This window comes from Daucus carota, chromosome 3 (assembly GCF_001625215.2).
Source record: "Daucus carota subsp. sativus chromosome 3, DH1 v3.0, whole genome shotgun sequence".
Taxonomy (NCBI): Eukaryota; Viridiplantae; Streptophyta; class Magnoliopsida; order Apiales; family Apiaceae; genus Daucus; species Daucus carota.
The window spans coordinates 9,977,698-9,989,929 of record NC_030383.2 but is presented as its reverse complement, the minus strand read 5'-3'; the positions used below and the strand labels follow the sequence as shown (position 1 = coordinate 9,989,929).

The 12,232-nt window shown below is 36.4% G+C and overlaps 2 protein-coding genes across 3 annotated transcripts; one reads left to right on the top strand and one right to left on the bottom strand.

The window, feature by feature from the left end:
* Positions 1 to 2,004: 2,004 nt before the first annotated feature.
* On the top strand, positions 2,005 to 5,457 carry LOC108192517 (probable terpene synthase 12). Its single transcript, XM_017373191.2, has 7 exons — positions 2,005 to 2,474; positions 3,201 to 3,468; positions 3,571 to 3,946; positions 4,025 to 4,246; positions 4,375 to 4,513; positions 4,603 to 4,851; positions 4,920 to 5,457. Exons 1-7 carry the CDS (start codon positions 2,136 to 2,138, stop codon positions 5,223 to 5,225), a joined length of 1,899 nt encoding a protein of 632 aa, XP_017228680.1. The 5' UTR covers positions 2,005 to 2,135; the 3' UTR covers positions 5,226 to 5,457.
* An 812-nt stretch (positions 5,458 to 6,269) lies between these two features.
* Positions 6,270 to 9,951, bottom strand: LOC108192650 (BTB/POZ domain-containing protein At3g22104). Of its 2 annotated transcripts, none has more exons than XM_017373192.2 (3): positions 9,864 to 9,951; positions 7,246 to 8,352; positions 6,270 to 7,059 (listed from the first exon to the last, which is right to left on the bottom strand). In XM_017373192.2, exons 1-3 carry the CDS (start codon positions 9,924 to 9,926, stop codon positions 6,604 to 6,606), a joined length of 1,626 nt encoding a protein of 541 aa, XP_017228681.2. In that variant the 5' UTR covers positions 9,927 to 9,951; the 3' UTR covers positions 6,270 to 6,603. The 2 variants fall into 2 exon arrangements, with proteins under 2 accessions (XP_017228681.2, XP_063947016.1); XM_064090946.1 differs by having other exon boundaries at positions 7,246 to 8,330.
* Between the last annotated feature and the right edge of the window lie 2,281 nt (positions 9,952 to 12,232).

Genomic DNA, 12,232 nt, shown 5'->3' with positions numbered 1-12,232 from the left:
GTTTTGATTTTTTCCTAATTAAAGTAAATTAATCAACTAAAACTATACTAAAGAACTTACTGAGTTTCAAAAATGAGAGTAAGTCAGGACAATTACTTCCCATAATACAAGAATATCGGTAAAAGAGTCGCGAAATATTGCAGCGAATCATAATTTACTAGCTAGAATTCAATGGTCACAAGTTTCTCGAAATCACTATGGTCTAATTTCTGCAAATAAACCAATATATATGTCTATGCTAATTTAATATTCGGAATCCAAAATTAAGCATCAAATCCCGAAATTTTTAATCGAGCTCGAGTCAAACCTTATGGTGTTTACCTCGGCTTGGCTCAATTACACCCCTAATCATTACGTGTAACTTGGACAAGACATTGACAAAAATATTAATTACAAAGTATTAATATAATGTCAATTTTTCTCTCTAAAATCAAAGAAGATATATACAAAGAAAATCATATATAACATAAAGGAAGCCTTATATATGAATATAGAAGGATAAATGTTAAAATAAGTTAGAAAGAAAATAGATGAAAGTGATATATTATGTGAAAATATGTAACAAAATTTCTAGTTACACTAGTTGTCTTACTTTTGTGATTCTCAAATTTCTAGAGGTTGGATCATCCTGAATTTTGGACAACATCTTCCTAACAGTGATATCTAAATCTTGAATAGTGGAGATCGGATTCGGAAGACCAGAAGGTCAGTTATTAAGGGGCTGAGCAGAAATTTCGGAACCGTGGTAAGGCTGAATTTATCCGTAGTTCTTTGTTCTCTCCCGAGATGAGCAAAATCAAATCGGGACCTAACGACCGAACCAAACAGTGTAAATTCGGGTCGGTCCTAATTACTGTAAAATTCAGTCTACTCGGTCAATAAATTCAGGAGACTGAATAAACCAGGATAAAATTTGGTCCGGTCCTAATTTCCTGAAAATTTGGTCTATTAAGTCGATCCGAGTAATCACAATTTTGAATTCAGTCAAAAGACACATGATCACAGCGCTGAATGTCAAATTCTTCGCAACTGTATTATGTCAATATCGTCAATAATTATCACATTCTAGCAATTCTACTGAATGTTGTTATCACCAAACTTCTTAATATACAATAATACAATATATATAATATATTGTAATTTTGTGAAAAAATTCGGATGAGAGCCCTACTTAACGGTGATTATCACCCGGTGTTAATAATTTGAAGAATATGTTGTGGCCTTGGAAGTGGTTTGCAGAGATGGTCTCTCTCCACGGAGTTGCTAGAGAATGAATAGATGTGTATGGTTGACAATCTCATGGAGTCATCTTTATGATATTTTCATGTCTAGCTTGTTGTCATCTGCACCACTTGTGACTTATCTCTCATTACACACACTACACGATGGACGACCAAATGCAAAAACTTAAGCGGACGAGCATGCTATATACCACACACCGACGTAATTTGATCTGGATATATGTTGAGTATTATTAGTTTTAGACTTATGATGGCTATATTATAAAATCCAATGTACCATATATTACATTACATATATTAATTTAATTAACTCTAAAAAGCAGAAAATTGCCCGTGACACTACTTATAAGTTTTACCTTTCGCCTACCTAACCAAATTTGTGATGACTACGCATACACGACGGTTAGGACCAAGAAACCTACCTCTCATTTTTAGATTTCCCTTGTCTTCGCAAACTCCAAGTGCAACTGGATCCACTTGCGTTTACGATTTCGCCGATACTCGATAGCAAAATGTATGCTAATCACTTGGCAAAAAAAAAAAAATGTATGCTAATTACAATTACGTGAATGGATAATGATACTACTATTAACTTAAGATAAAATTGATAGAAATACGCAACCGTTTATTAGTTACAATTATTACATACCGATTTTAATAAAATTGAAACTCCCAACCAAAGTAAACCTAATGAAACCAAACCAGACCAAATATCGCGAAACTTGGAATATGTTATATGTACATTTCAACGTAAAATTTAATCAATTTAATTTTAAGGGGACACCGATAATGTACACAACTGAACAAGGCGTGGCCAACAAATCCACCATCCGTCTATACATACATTAGACATTCTCCAATACCTTATCATAGTCGTCTACATTAAACACAAAAATGGCTGCAGTACTGCATGCACTTTCCTCAGTTGGGAGACAATGCAGTTTATTCGAAACTGATATTCTCGATGCACCAAGATTCAGCAATTATCTCCACAAGCCTGGGAGAGTGCAGATGGCGGGGTTGCAATTTATCGCTACTCGGCGACACGAGAAGTGTCAGTCCTGTTACACAAGTAACCGTGAGTCCATACAGCCTGTTTCTGCTGCCTCGGAGAGTCAGGCTACTGTAATACCTGCGGCTTCTGCGGAAGTTGCGTCGGCTCAATCTGTGTCGGCGCCAGCGTGGAGTATCAATGATTTAGCGGCGCAGTTGAAATTCAAGAATTATAAGCAGGTGGGTTTTCATGACTTCTGACACGAAAATAAAAATTTATTTGAGAGAAAATTTTGAATCTGTATAATAGATGTTGAATGTTCTTTATTTACGGAATTGAGTTACTTTTCTTAGTTTTTCTTATCGGAACTCACTTTTTCAGTGATAAGCTATAATATAAATGCGTCAAATAGGTTTGTAATTGGAGTTCATTTTTTGTGTATGCTTAGTGATGCTCGTATATTGATTAGTACGTGAAATTTGGATATTAGTAATGGCGGCTTGAAATGAATTTTTGACTATTCTGGTAGTAGAACCAGATGAGTATATTGAGTAGTACGTACGGTTCCTACTTTCACGGTGCCGAGTGTTTGATTTTATGGCAGAATCTTGTGTTTTCGTATTACCGTCTGCTGTCAAGTGTCAAGTATCTTTTTCATACTTACCCAGACAACTACGGCCATTTGAGAAAAAATTGAAATAATCCAAATTAACGGTTAGGAGGAGTTCTCGGGGCTTTAACATCAGATATCCAGACGAATAAATATCTGAACAGATATTCAAATTATGCAAAAAATGACTTAAATTATGTATATTATGTAAGTGTTAATTAAGGGGCGTTTGAATCATGAGTCGGAATGAGAATCAGAATGACTTAAATTATAACAAAAAACTTCCAACATAAATACTCTGCCGACATGATTTTTCTTGCATGAAATTTACTGATGCTTTTCCTGTTCAAAAAAGGATGAAGTTTACGAACAAATGGCAACAAAGTTGGAGATTGAAATTAGAATGACGATTGAAGATGAGATGGCCAGCAATCCGTTAAATTTCTTTGAGCTTATTGACAACATCGAACGATTAGGCCTTGGCTACCGATTTGAGAAAGATATATCCACTGCACTCACTAAATATGTATCACTTGAAGGAGCCCCTGAATATCACAACAGCCTTCACTCGACTGCTCTCAGATTCCGCCTCCTTAGGGAACATGGTTATAAGGTCTCCCAAGGTTCATACATTCAATCAATCTCCTTACTCGAAAGTTTATATTTTGTATTAGGAAATTGAAATTGCAGTTTATACTAAAGGTGACTGTTATGACATTGATTAGATGTGTTCCAGAGTTTCAAAGATGAGAATGGTGCCTTCATGCCAAGCTTGCTCGCGGATGTGAAAGGATTGTTAAGCTTGTATGAAGCTTCGTTTCTGGCCTTCCAAGGAGAAACCTTTTTGGATGAGGCCAGATCCTTTGCAAGAAAAGGGCTGGAGTATGTGATGCAAAAGACAGAGTCTAAGCTGCTAGCCAAATTGATAGGTCACACTCTGGCACTCCCTTGGTACCGTAGAACATTGAGATTCGCAGCCAGACCTTACATAGATGTATACAGTAGAATGGAAGATTCAAATGAGTTGCTTCTTCAACTTGCCAAGTTAGATTTCAATATAGTGCAATCTGCACTTCAGCAAGATCTTGTACAAGTGATGAGGTATATGTAGATTTATAAATTTCAATTTAAATGCATTGCTCTTGGTAATGTAATGCTGAGTAATTATATTACTACCAGGTGGTGGCAGAATATAGGCTTATCAGGAAAATTAAGCTTCTCGACCAAGGATAGTCTTTTACAATGCTTCTTTTGGACTATTGGTATCTCATTTGAACCTCATTTAAGCGATTCCAGAATATCTCTAACGAAGCTAGCTACATTCTTAACTGTTATTGATGACTTATACGATGATCATGGATCAGTGGATGAACTAGAGCTTTTCACTGATTCAGTCAGAAGGTTTGTTGTTTTTCTGCACAGTTAGTCAGTTAGTCTCATGACTCTGTCATCGGAAAGCAAATTGTTTTATTGCTATGTGAAAACTGTATTGAGTTGCCTAATATTGCATTTGATATTAACTCTTCCAGATGGAATGTGGATGCTGTGGACGACCTGCCAGATTCATTGAGGCTATTTTTCCTAGCACTGTACAACACCGTCAATGAGATGGCCTACGATGCTCTAAAAGAACACGGAGAGAACCCTCTACCACTCTTTAAAAAAGTGGTAATTATCATAATTACAAGACTAACAGTATCATAGCTACCTTGGATTAAATTTATTTTGAAATGTATTTTATCTGTATATGGATGCAGTGGGGAGACTTGTGCCAAGCCCTCCTGCAGGAGACCAAGTGGAACCATGAAAAAAGCATTCCAGAGTTGGACGATTATGTTGAGAATGGGTGGCGCTCAAGCTCGGGGGTTGTTATTTTAGCTCACGCCTTCCCTTTAAGGAGTCAAAATATAACAAAGGAGGCACTTGATATTCTAGCAAAAGACCATCATCTGCTCAAATGGTCAAGCATGGTTTTCCGGCTTTGTAACGATCTGGCTAGTTTTACGGTATGTGGACTTTGAATCAAATTATGTTCTCTGTTGTGACATCTAGCTAATTTTCTGACAATGAACAGCGTGAGTCAAAGAGCGGTGAAACTGCAAATTCAGTCACCTCTTATATGTACCATAATGGCGTTTCTGAGGATGTTGCCCGCGAGCACATCAAGAATTTGATAGACGATGCATGGAAACAAATGAACGAAGCTCGGGTTTCTCTAGAACCTCAATTTTCAACATCTTTCACTGAAGCGGCTATTAATCTGGCCAGGCTTTCCCATAGTGCTTATGGCAGTGGAGATGACCATAGAATTCCTGACAAGAAAGCGAAGAAGCAAATTTTTTCCTTACTAATGGAACCTTTTCCAGTAACTCTTGGTTAACTACCTATGCTCCCTGACCAAATATATAGACTGTCACCCGCATAAATTCTTTATTGGATACATTCTTTACAGCGTTTTTTTTTCTTCTGAAACTCTTTTAATTTTACCTGTAAGCAGTTTGTTCTGTACCTCTGAAGGTGTTGTACATGTAATTTTTCATGACAAGAAACTTATTATTATTTTGTAATGTGACAAAAGGTTATGCCAATAAAATAACAGTTTTCTTTTTGTTTTTACTAAATAACCAGAGCTTTTTGATATTGCCCGGGTTTCATGCTATATTGCTATGCTAACTTACGGTTTACTAAGAGCAAGTCCAATGACTGTGCGATGGAGCTATTAGCCCTATTACTATAATTTAGCACAAAATGTGGTTTTTGGTGTTCAAATAACATGTTTTATCTTGTTTTAAATTTAACTTATTTTCTGAGTACTATAAGGAGATCTGGAAAGAAACTGTGCTTTGAACAGCTCTTCAAAGAGAGAAAGAAACAAAGATGCATATTTTAATCAGATCAAATGTTAATTATTTACTGAATTGGGAAGACAAGAAGAGTAGCGTTCAAGGGAATTCGCTTGCAGTACATTCTTGATCAGCTCATTAAGTCATTATCAATGTCTCAGCTCTGGTTCAATTAAGGAATCTGAACTTCATTGTACCATTTAATACTAAGCAAAGCAAATATTACTCCATTAACAACATGAATTATTTTAAGACTAATTAAAAACAACGTAACAATCCGAGGTAACGTGTACGTTAGTATCTCAAAGAAGTGAAAGAAGCAAGAACAGAAAGCATAGTCTGATGCCAATATTTTAACATTAGGATATGATGAATAAAATTTACAATAGCATCCTGTTAGTTCTGTGAACAAAGTCGATAGCATTTGAAGTAGTCTTCAATGCAATAACTCGCGCTATAGCTCTGACCAAGACCCTCGGAAGTACTGGGCACCTTGTACAGCTTATTTCTGTTATAGATGACTACACAGACACAAACAGCGCAGATAGGTTGCAAACTTACAATTTAACTGCCAGAGAGAATAAAGAGAGCAAACATAGCACATTACTCCGACTTGCAAACTATGGTATGAGACAATATACATTACTGAAACTTGCAAGGAACAGAGGATGATTCTGTGTAGTAACTAGTAACTTCAGTCTCTTTCTTTAAAATTATTAATATTGTCTAAACCACATTTCTACAGGACTAATTGCTCTCTGTTCTCCTTTACTGAACCTGAAGATAAAGGAAAAACAAGAAAGTGAAAGTTCACTAATTGAAATAAAAAACAACCTGTGTTTCCTTCTATGTACATCAATATGCAAGGGAACGACGAGGTTCTGTAATTATGCTTATGCACGTTGTCTCTTATCATCATGAACATAGCCTTGGTAAGGATCTAGCGTTACTTTGGCCTGATAACCTTGATTTTAACATCTTAGCCATCTGGTTTTGCATTTTCTTGCATACTTTTTCCAATTCCAGAACCCTGCATTGCATACCTTGTAGATTTGCTCTCAGCTTCTCATTTTCGTCTGAAATATCAAGCCTCCCGGCATAAAGAACAATTTGTTCACATGACTCTTCTGTCTTACCCTTATTTTCAGTTGCCACAGAACTGTACGGAGAATCAATGGAGGGCTTTGGTTGATTTGTGTCTTCAAGCAAGCTTTTAAACTTCTTCTGATGGGAGGCAAGGGCTTCAACAGAAGCACTCGAGGGGAAATTGGAGTTGTGAGCAAGGTGCTTGCAACATTCTGCTGAAAGCTTCTCATAATTCAGCATACAACAGATTCTCTTCTTCTCCTCTATAGATAATTCTGCATGAGACTGAACGAAATATATCTATGATACTCTCTTCATACACAAAAATAGGCTTCACAAAATATTACAATCAAATACAACTTATGTTTAATAATTTCCAGCATATTATAATTTAGTTTAAAATTTGAAAATAAGATTGCAGGTATGACTACAAAATACTTAAAGAATGAAAGGTGCTGTTTTGACTATTACCTCTAGATACATGTCCATGGCATGGTAGATACCATCAAAAGATTCCCTTGCTAAATCAGGTATAGCTCTGACGAGGCTGCAAAATTTCGATGGTTTAAGAGAAGGATCAGGTGATACCTCAGCTATATATGAATCCATTAGATTAGCTACTTTCTGCACTCGAATCAGGGGGACACGACAAAATCCCGTCCCTAGAAATGATCTTGTAAACCTCAATACAAGATTAACATCATATATATGATCCATCGCTACTGGAGATGGAACAAGCAGATTGTCTAGTGTTGCTTGATCCAATTGCAAACCAATCATATTTTCCAGGATAGTCCTGCAGCATTTCTTAATGTTTAGATTAAGAGCAACTCGAAGAATCCCAAATAAACTCTTGCATGAAACAGCACTGTGATCCAAAGAATAGAGCATCTCAACAACTGTCTCTATGATTTTGCACTTATCATCTACACCGGCAGTAACAAATCTAGATTTTTGATAATATAAGAGAAACCTCACAATGACTCCATGATCAAATTTTCGCCAAACCATTGACTTGGTTAACATTTTAACCAAGGGTGGGTTCAATGATACAAGATCTTCGAACCACCATGTTGCACGAAAGTTGTTTCTTAAGCTTTCAGTGCTTCTAGTGTCGGTGGATAATCGCAGTCCAGAACTATCAGGGGAAGATGTAGATGGACAGGGGCTTGCTTCACCGGCTAATGCAAGCCTTCCAACTAGAGAGTCAACACATCTATGTAGAAGTCCCGAAGAAGTCACAGCAGGTAACAGTTCTTTACATTGCTTTAAGGCTGCCAAAAGTTCAGACCATGTCCAGTACTTGATATCTTCAAATGATTTATCGGTTTGCTCAAACAAATTTTGAACTCCAGAAAAAGATTCACTCATTTCCATGAAAATTGCAATACAATGTAAAAGAGAAACATTCAAAGGATTTATTTCGATCTTTCCTTTACTATAACAGAACCTTGTTGTAAGCTCAAAGCCCTCTCCTCCTCCTGGGAAATCATGGAATATCACCTTCAGGTTTCCTGTCCCACCTTTTGATTTACCAAGTAGCCTTTTGATTCTTCCTGAATAACATGATATGATGTTCTGAAAATATATGTCCGAAATAAATTAAACTACAAGCAAAATAAAGTACAAGCATATGTATGACAGGAAACTAAATAGATAAGTCTAGCAAGTGTAAACAGAAGCTTAAAGACAGTAAGGATTCATTGATAGTATAGTGATAAGCCTCCTTTGCCCTCCCTCCAGGATGAAGATCATGCGTTCAAATCCTCGCTCTCCCGAGACACTTAAGAAACTAAATATCTTAATAATATGCAATGTATTAAAAAATATTGAAGACAATGCAAGTGGTAAAGATAAATTGGATGAAAAGAGGAACTTTATGTCAATTTTTCATGGAAAAAGGTTGGGGGGTCTTAAATACACAGTAATTTGGAAAGGTGAATGGGGTAGAGATGTCTGTTATGATCCCAGGAAAGAAGGGAAGACAACAGTGGTACACACTACTAGATAGTAGATAGAACTCTCAGGAAGTCTTAGAAGGAGCAAATAAGGCATGCACATTCAAACTGCATACACACTCAATAAATGAGCAGGGCTAACATGAGTAGCCGACCATAGGTGAATTGATATTGATTGAAAGAAACAAGTGTTAATGCTAGGAATAAAAAGTTCCAGAAAATAATCCCCACAGTGCAGTACCGCGAAATAAATGCAAATACATGGTGCAAGAATGTGACAAAAATGCAGGACTTAAGACTTGGGAAGGGATAATCTATGTTAATCGGACATTTCAATTCTAGTCTGCAATGCTCAGATTAAATTATCGTACAATTGGACACCATACTTATTTTTCTTCACATTATTTGATTGAGATAAAATATGTAGACCAACCTAAATATAAAAAATGAGATGAATTTAAGATGCATAAATAGAAGAAGAAAGCAGGAAATATAAGTAAGATGTAGTCTTAGTATTTATATGAAAATGTATACTATTACTAAAAATGTGATAGATTTTTAGGAAAAAAAACAAATATTTGTCATTGTTTTGAAGAACCATTTTTCGGAAAAGCCAAATATTAGAATAAAGAAACTCCTCCGGTTGAAGAATACTTAATTTATTAAACAAACATAAATTTTCTACATGCCTGTGGCCAAGCCAGAAAACTCCGCTTATCGCTAATTTTTAAGAACAGTGTGGAACACTGAGGTTTTTGCCATGGTTGGGCACTTTGTTCTGAGTCTCAAAATGTAGCTGTTACAGATATAGAACTGACAACAAAGCAAACACAAATGCAGAAAATATCACGATTTTTCACAGAAACAGATAAACCGAGTAGTTGATACTCGGTGGTAAGGAATAATTTCCATAGTATAGTGGCAATAAAACTCTTAAAATGCAGAAGAACACTTCTTGTTTGTAGCATTCTTGCAGTAACATAAAGCCCAGATTTTATTAGGCGAAGTAACAAGGCAAAAAGACAGGAGACAAAAAGGTGATCAAACTCAGTATTTATTCTATGCATACTAATGTAAAGTGTCATAATTAGCTGAGAAATGAAACAGAGGATAAAACAAGAAAAAAATTACCTTATCAACCATGAAAACTTCTTCTCCATTAACATCAACTTCAAGGTCACAAAAGACATCCATACCCAAATAAAGAACACCTCAACTATGTTGGATAAACTAATATTATGGAAGTTGAGGAGTGCATTAAGTATGGTTCATAGAATTAAGGAGATGTATCTGATCATGTATCTTTTATCATTCATGTATTTGGTTTGTATTCTCCTATTATATAAAGGAGACAAAAGATTGAACAATGATAACAGAAATTAAAAAAAAAACCTCTTGTTCCTTATTCTGTTCCACACCTCACACACTGAAACATATACACAAACTCTGATATACACAAACTCTGATTTACATAATTACAACAGCTTGGTATCAGAGCTCTACAAACATGAATAACTCTTTTGCTGTTCCAAAACTTACCAAAGAAAATTATAGCCACTGGTGTATTCGGATGAAAGCTTTGCTTGGATCACAGGAGGCATGGGAAATTGTTGACAAAGGATACGAGGAACCAGAGAATGAAGGAGCGTTGAATCAAGCGCAGAAAAACAATCTGGCAAAATCTCGAAAACAAGATCAGCAAGCTCTGTCTATTATACATATGGGCCTGGATGAAGGCATGTTTGAGAAGATTGCATCTGCAACAAAAGCAAAGGAGGCCTGGGAGATTTTGCAGAACAATTTTAAAGGTGTTGACAAAGTAAAGAAGGTACGATTACAAACTCTACGTGGTGAATTTGAGTCTTTATGTATGAAAGATACGGAATCAGTCCTGGATTACTTCACGAGGGTTTCCTCTGTTGTAAATCAAATGAAGAATTATGGAGAAAAGATTGAAGATGCACGTGTGAATGAAAAAATATTAAGATCTTTGAATACAAAATTGCAACTTGTTGGAATCTCTATTGAAGAGTCAAATGATATAGAGACCATGACTGTTGATCAACTGATGGGATCTCTGCAAGCATATTCAGACAGATTACTAAAGAAGGAGGAGACAGAATCTCAAGTATTGAAAACTGATGTCTCAGTTGAAGACAAAGATAAAGTCCTATATACGCAATACAGTAGAGGAAGAGGACGTGGACGTGCAAAACAGTTTTTTACTCGAGGCAGAGGAAGAGGTCCTGTAAACAACAGATTTGAAGAGAAAGTGCAGACAAATCAACAAAACTGGCGTGGTCAAGGACGTGACCGTGGCAGAGGTGGAAGATCATATTCTGGAAGAGGAAGCAGATCTGTAGAATGTTACAATTGTGGAAAGTTTGGACATTATGCCAAAGACTGCTGGTTTAACAAGAAGGTTGAGGAAAATGCAAATCTAGTCGAAACGGAGGAGCAACAAGACAAAGGTGTTCTACTAATGGCCTGCAAAGGTATGATTCTTGAAGATGATATTATGTGGTATCTTGATAGTGGGGCCAGCAATCATATGACTGGCCTCAAACATCTCTTTACTAATCTGAAGGAAGTAAATTCTGGAGTTGTGTCATTTGGAGATTCTTCGAAGATAGAAGTAAAAGGAAAGGGTGAAGTATGTTTTACTAGAAAGGATGGCCAACGAGGAAAAATTGAAGATGTGTATTATGTCCCTGACATGAAGAATAATATTCTGAGTCTTGGACAGCTAATTGAAAAAGGATACTCAATTTTTATGGGAGATAAAGTCATGTGCTTGAAGGACAAAAATGGCAGGACAGTTGCTAAAACTGAAATGTCTCCAAATCGAATGTTCAAGCTGAATCTGAAGAACATACAGGAGAAATGTTTACAAGCAAAATCAGAAGATACAGCAACTTTATGGCACAAGAGACTTGGCCACTTACACTATGGTGGTTTGAAGGAGTTGACCAACAAAGGAATGGTTCATGGACTACCAAGCATGGATCATACAGGCGGTTTTTGTGAAGATTGTGTGCTGGCAAAACAAACAAGGAGTTCATTCCAGAAAAAGGCGACTTATCGTGCTTCAAAGCCTCTCGAGTTGGTGCATACGGATATATGTGGTCCTATCACACCTGGATCATATGGCTCCAAGAGGTACTTCATCACTTTTATTGATGATTATTCTCGAAGAACTTGGGTTTATTTCTTAATTGAAAAATCTGAGGCATTAAAAGTTTTCAAGAAATTCAAAGTGTTGGTTGAAAAGAAGACAGGAATGCAAATCATGGGATTGCGTTCTGATAGAGGAGGAGAATATACTTCAAATGCTTTTACAGAATACTGTGAAGAACATGGCATTAGAAGGTTCTTAACAGCCCCTTATTCACCACAGCAGAATGGCGTGGCTGAACGGAAAAATCGAACAATTCTAGACATGGTTCGATCAATTTTAAAGAGCAAGGAACTGCCAAAAGAACTCTGGGCAGAAGCAGTGC

Excerpts from the sequence above, each read along its gene's own strand:
- LOC108192650 (XM_017373192.2), bottom strand. The coding sequence starts at position 9,926 with ATGGATGTCTTTTGTGACCTTGAAGTTGATGTTAATGGAGAAGAAGTT. Across the intron at positions 8,353-9,863 it reads AAGTTTTCATGGTTGATAAG|AACATCATATCATGTTATTC; the intron begins GTAATTTTTTTC and ends ATATATTTTCAG. Across the intron at positions 7,060-7,245 it reads CCATGGACATGTATCTAGAG|TCTCATGCAGAATTATCTAT; the intron begins GTAATAGTCAAA and ends TATTTCGTTCAG.
- LOC108192517 (XM_017373191.2), top strand. The coding sequence starts at position 2,136 with ATGGCTGCAGTACTGCATGCACTTTCCTCAGTTGGGAGACAATGCAGT. Across the intron at positions 2,475-3,200 it reads AATTCAAGAATTATAAGCAG|GATGAAGTTTACGAACAAAT; the intron begins GTGGGTTTTCAT and ends TGTTCAAAAAAG. Across the intron at positions 4,852-4,919 it reads ACGATCTGGCTAGTTTTACG|CGTGAGTCAAAGAGCGGTGA; the intron begins GTATGTGGACTT and ends GACAATGAACAG.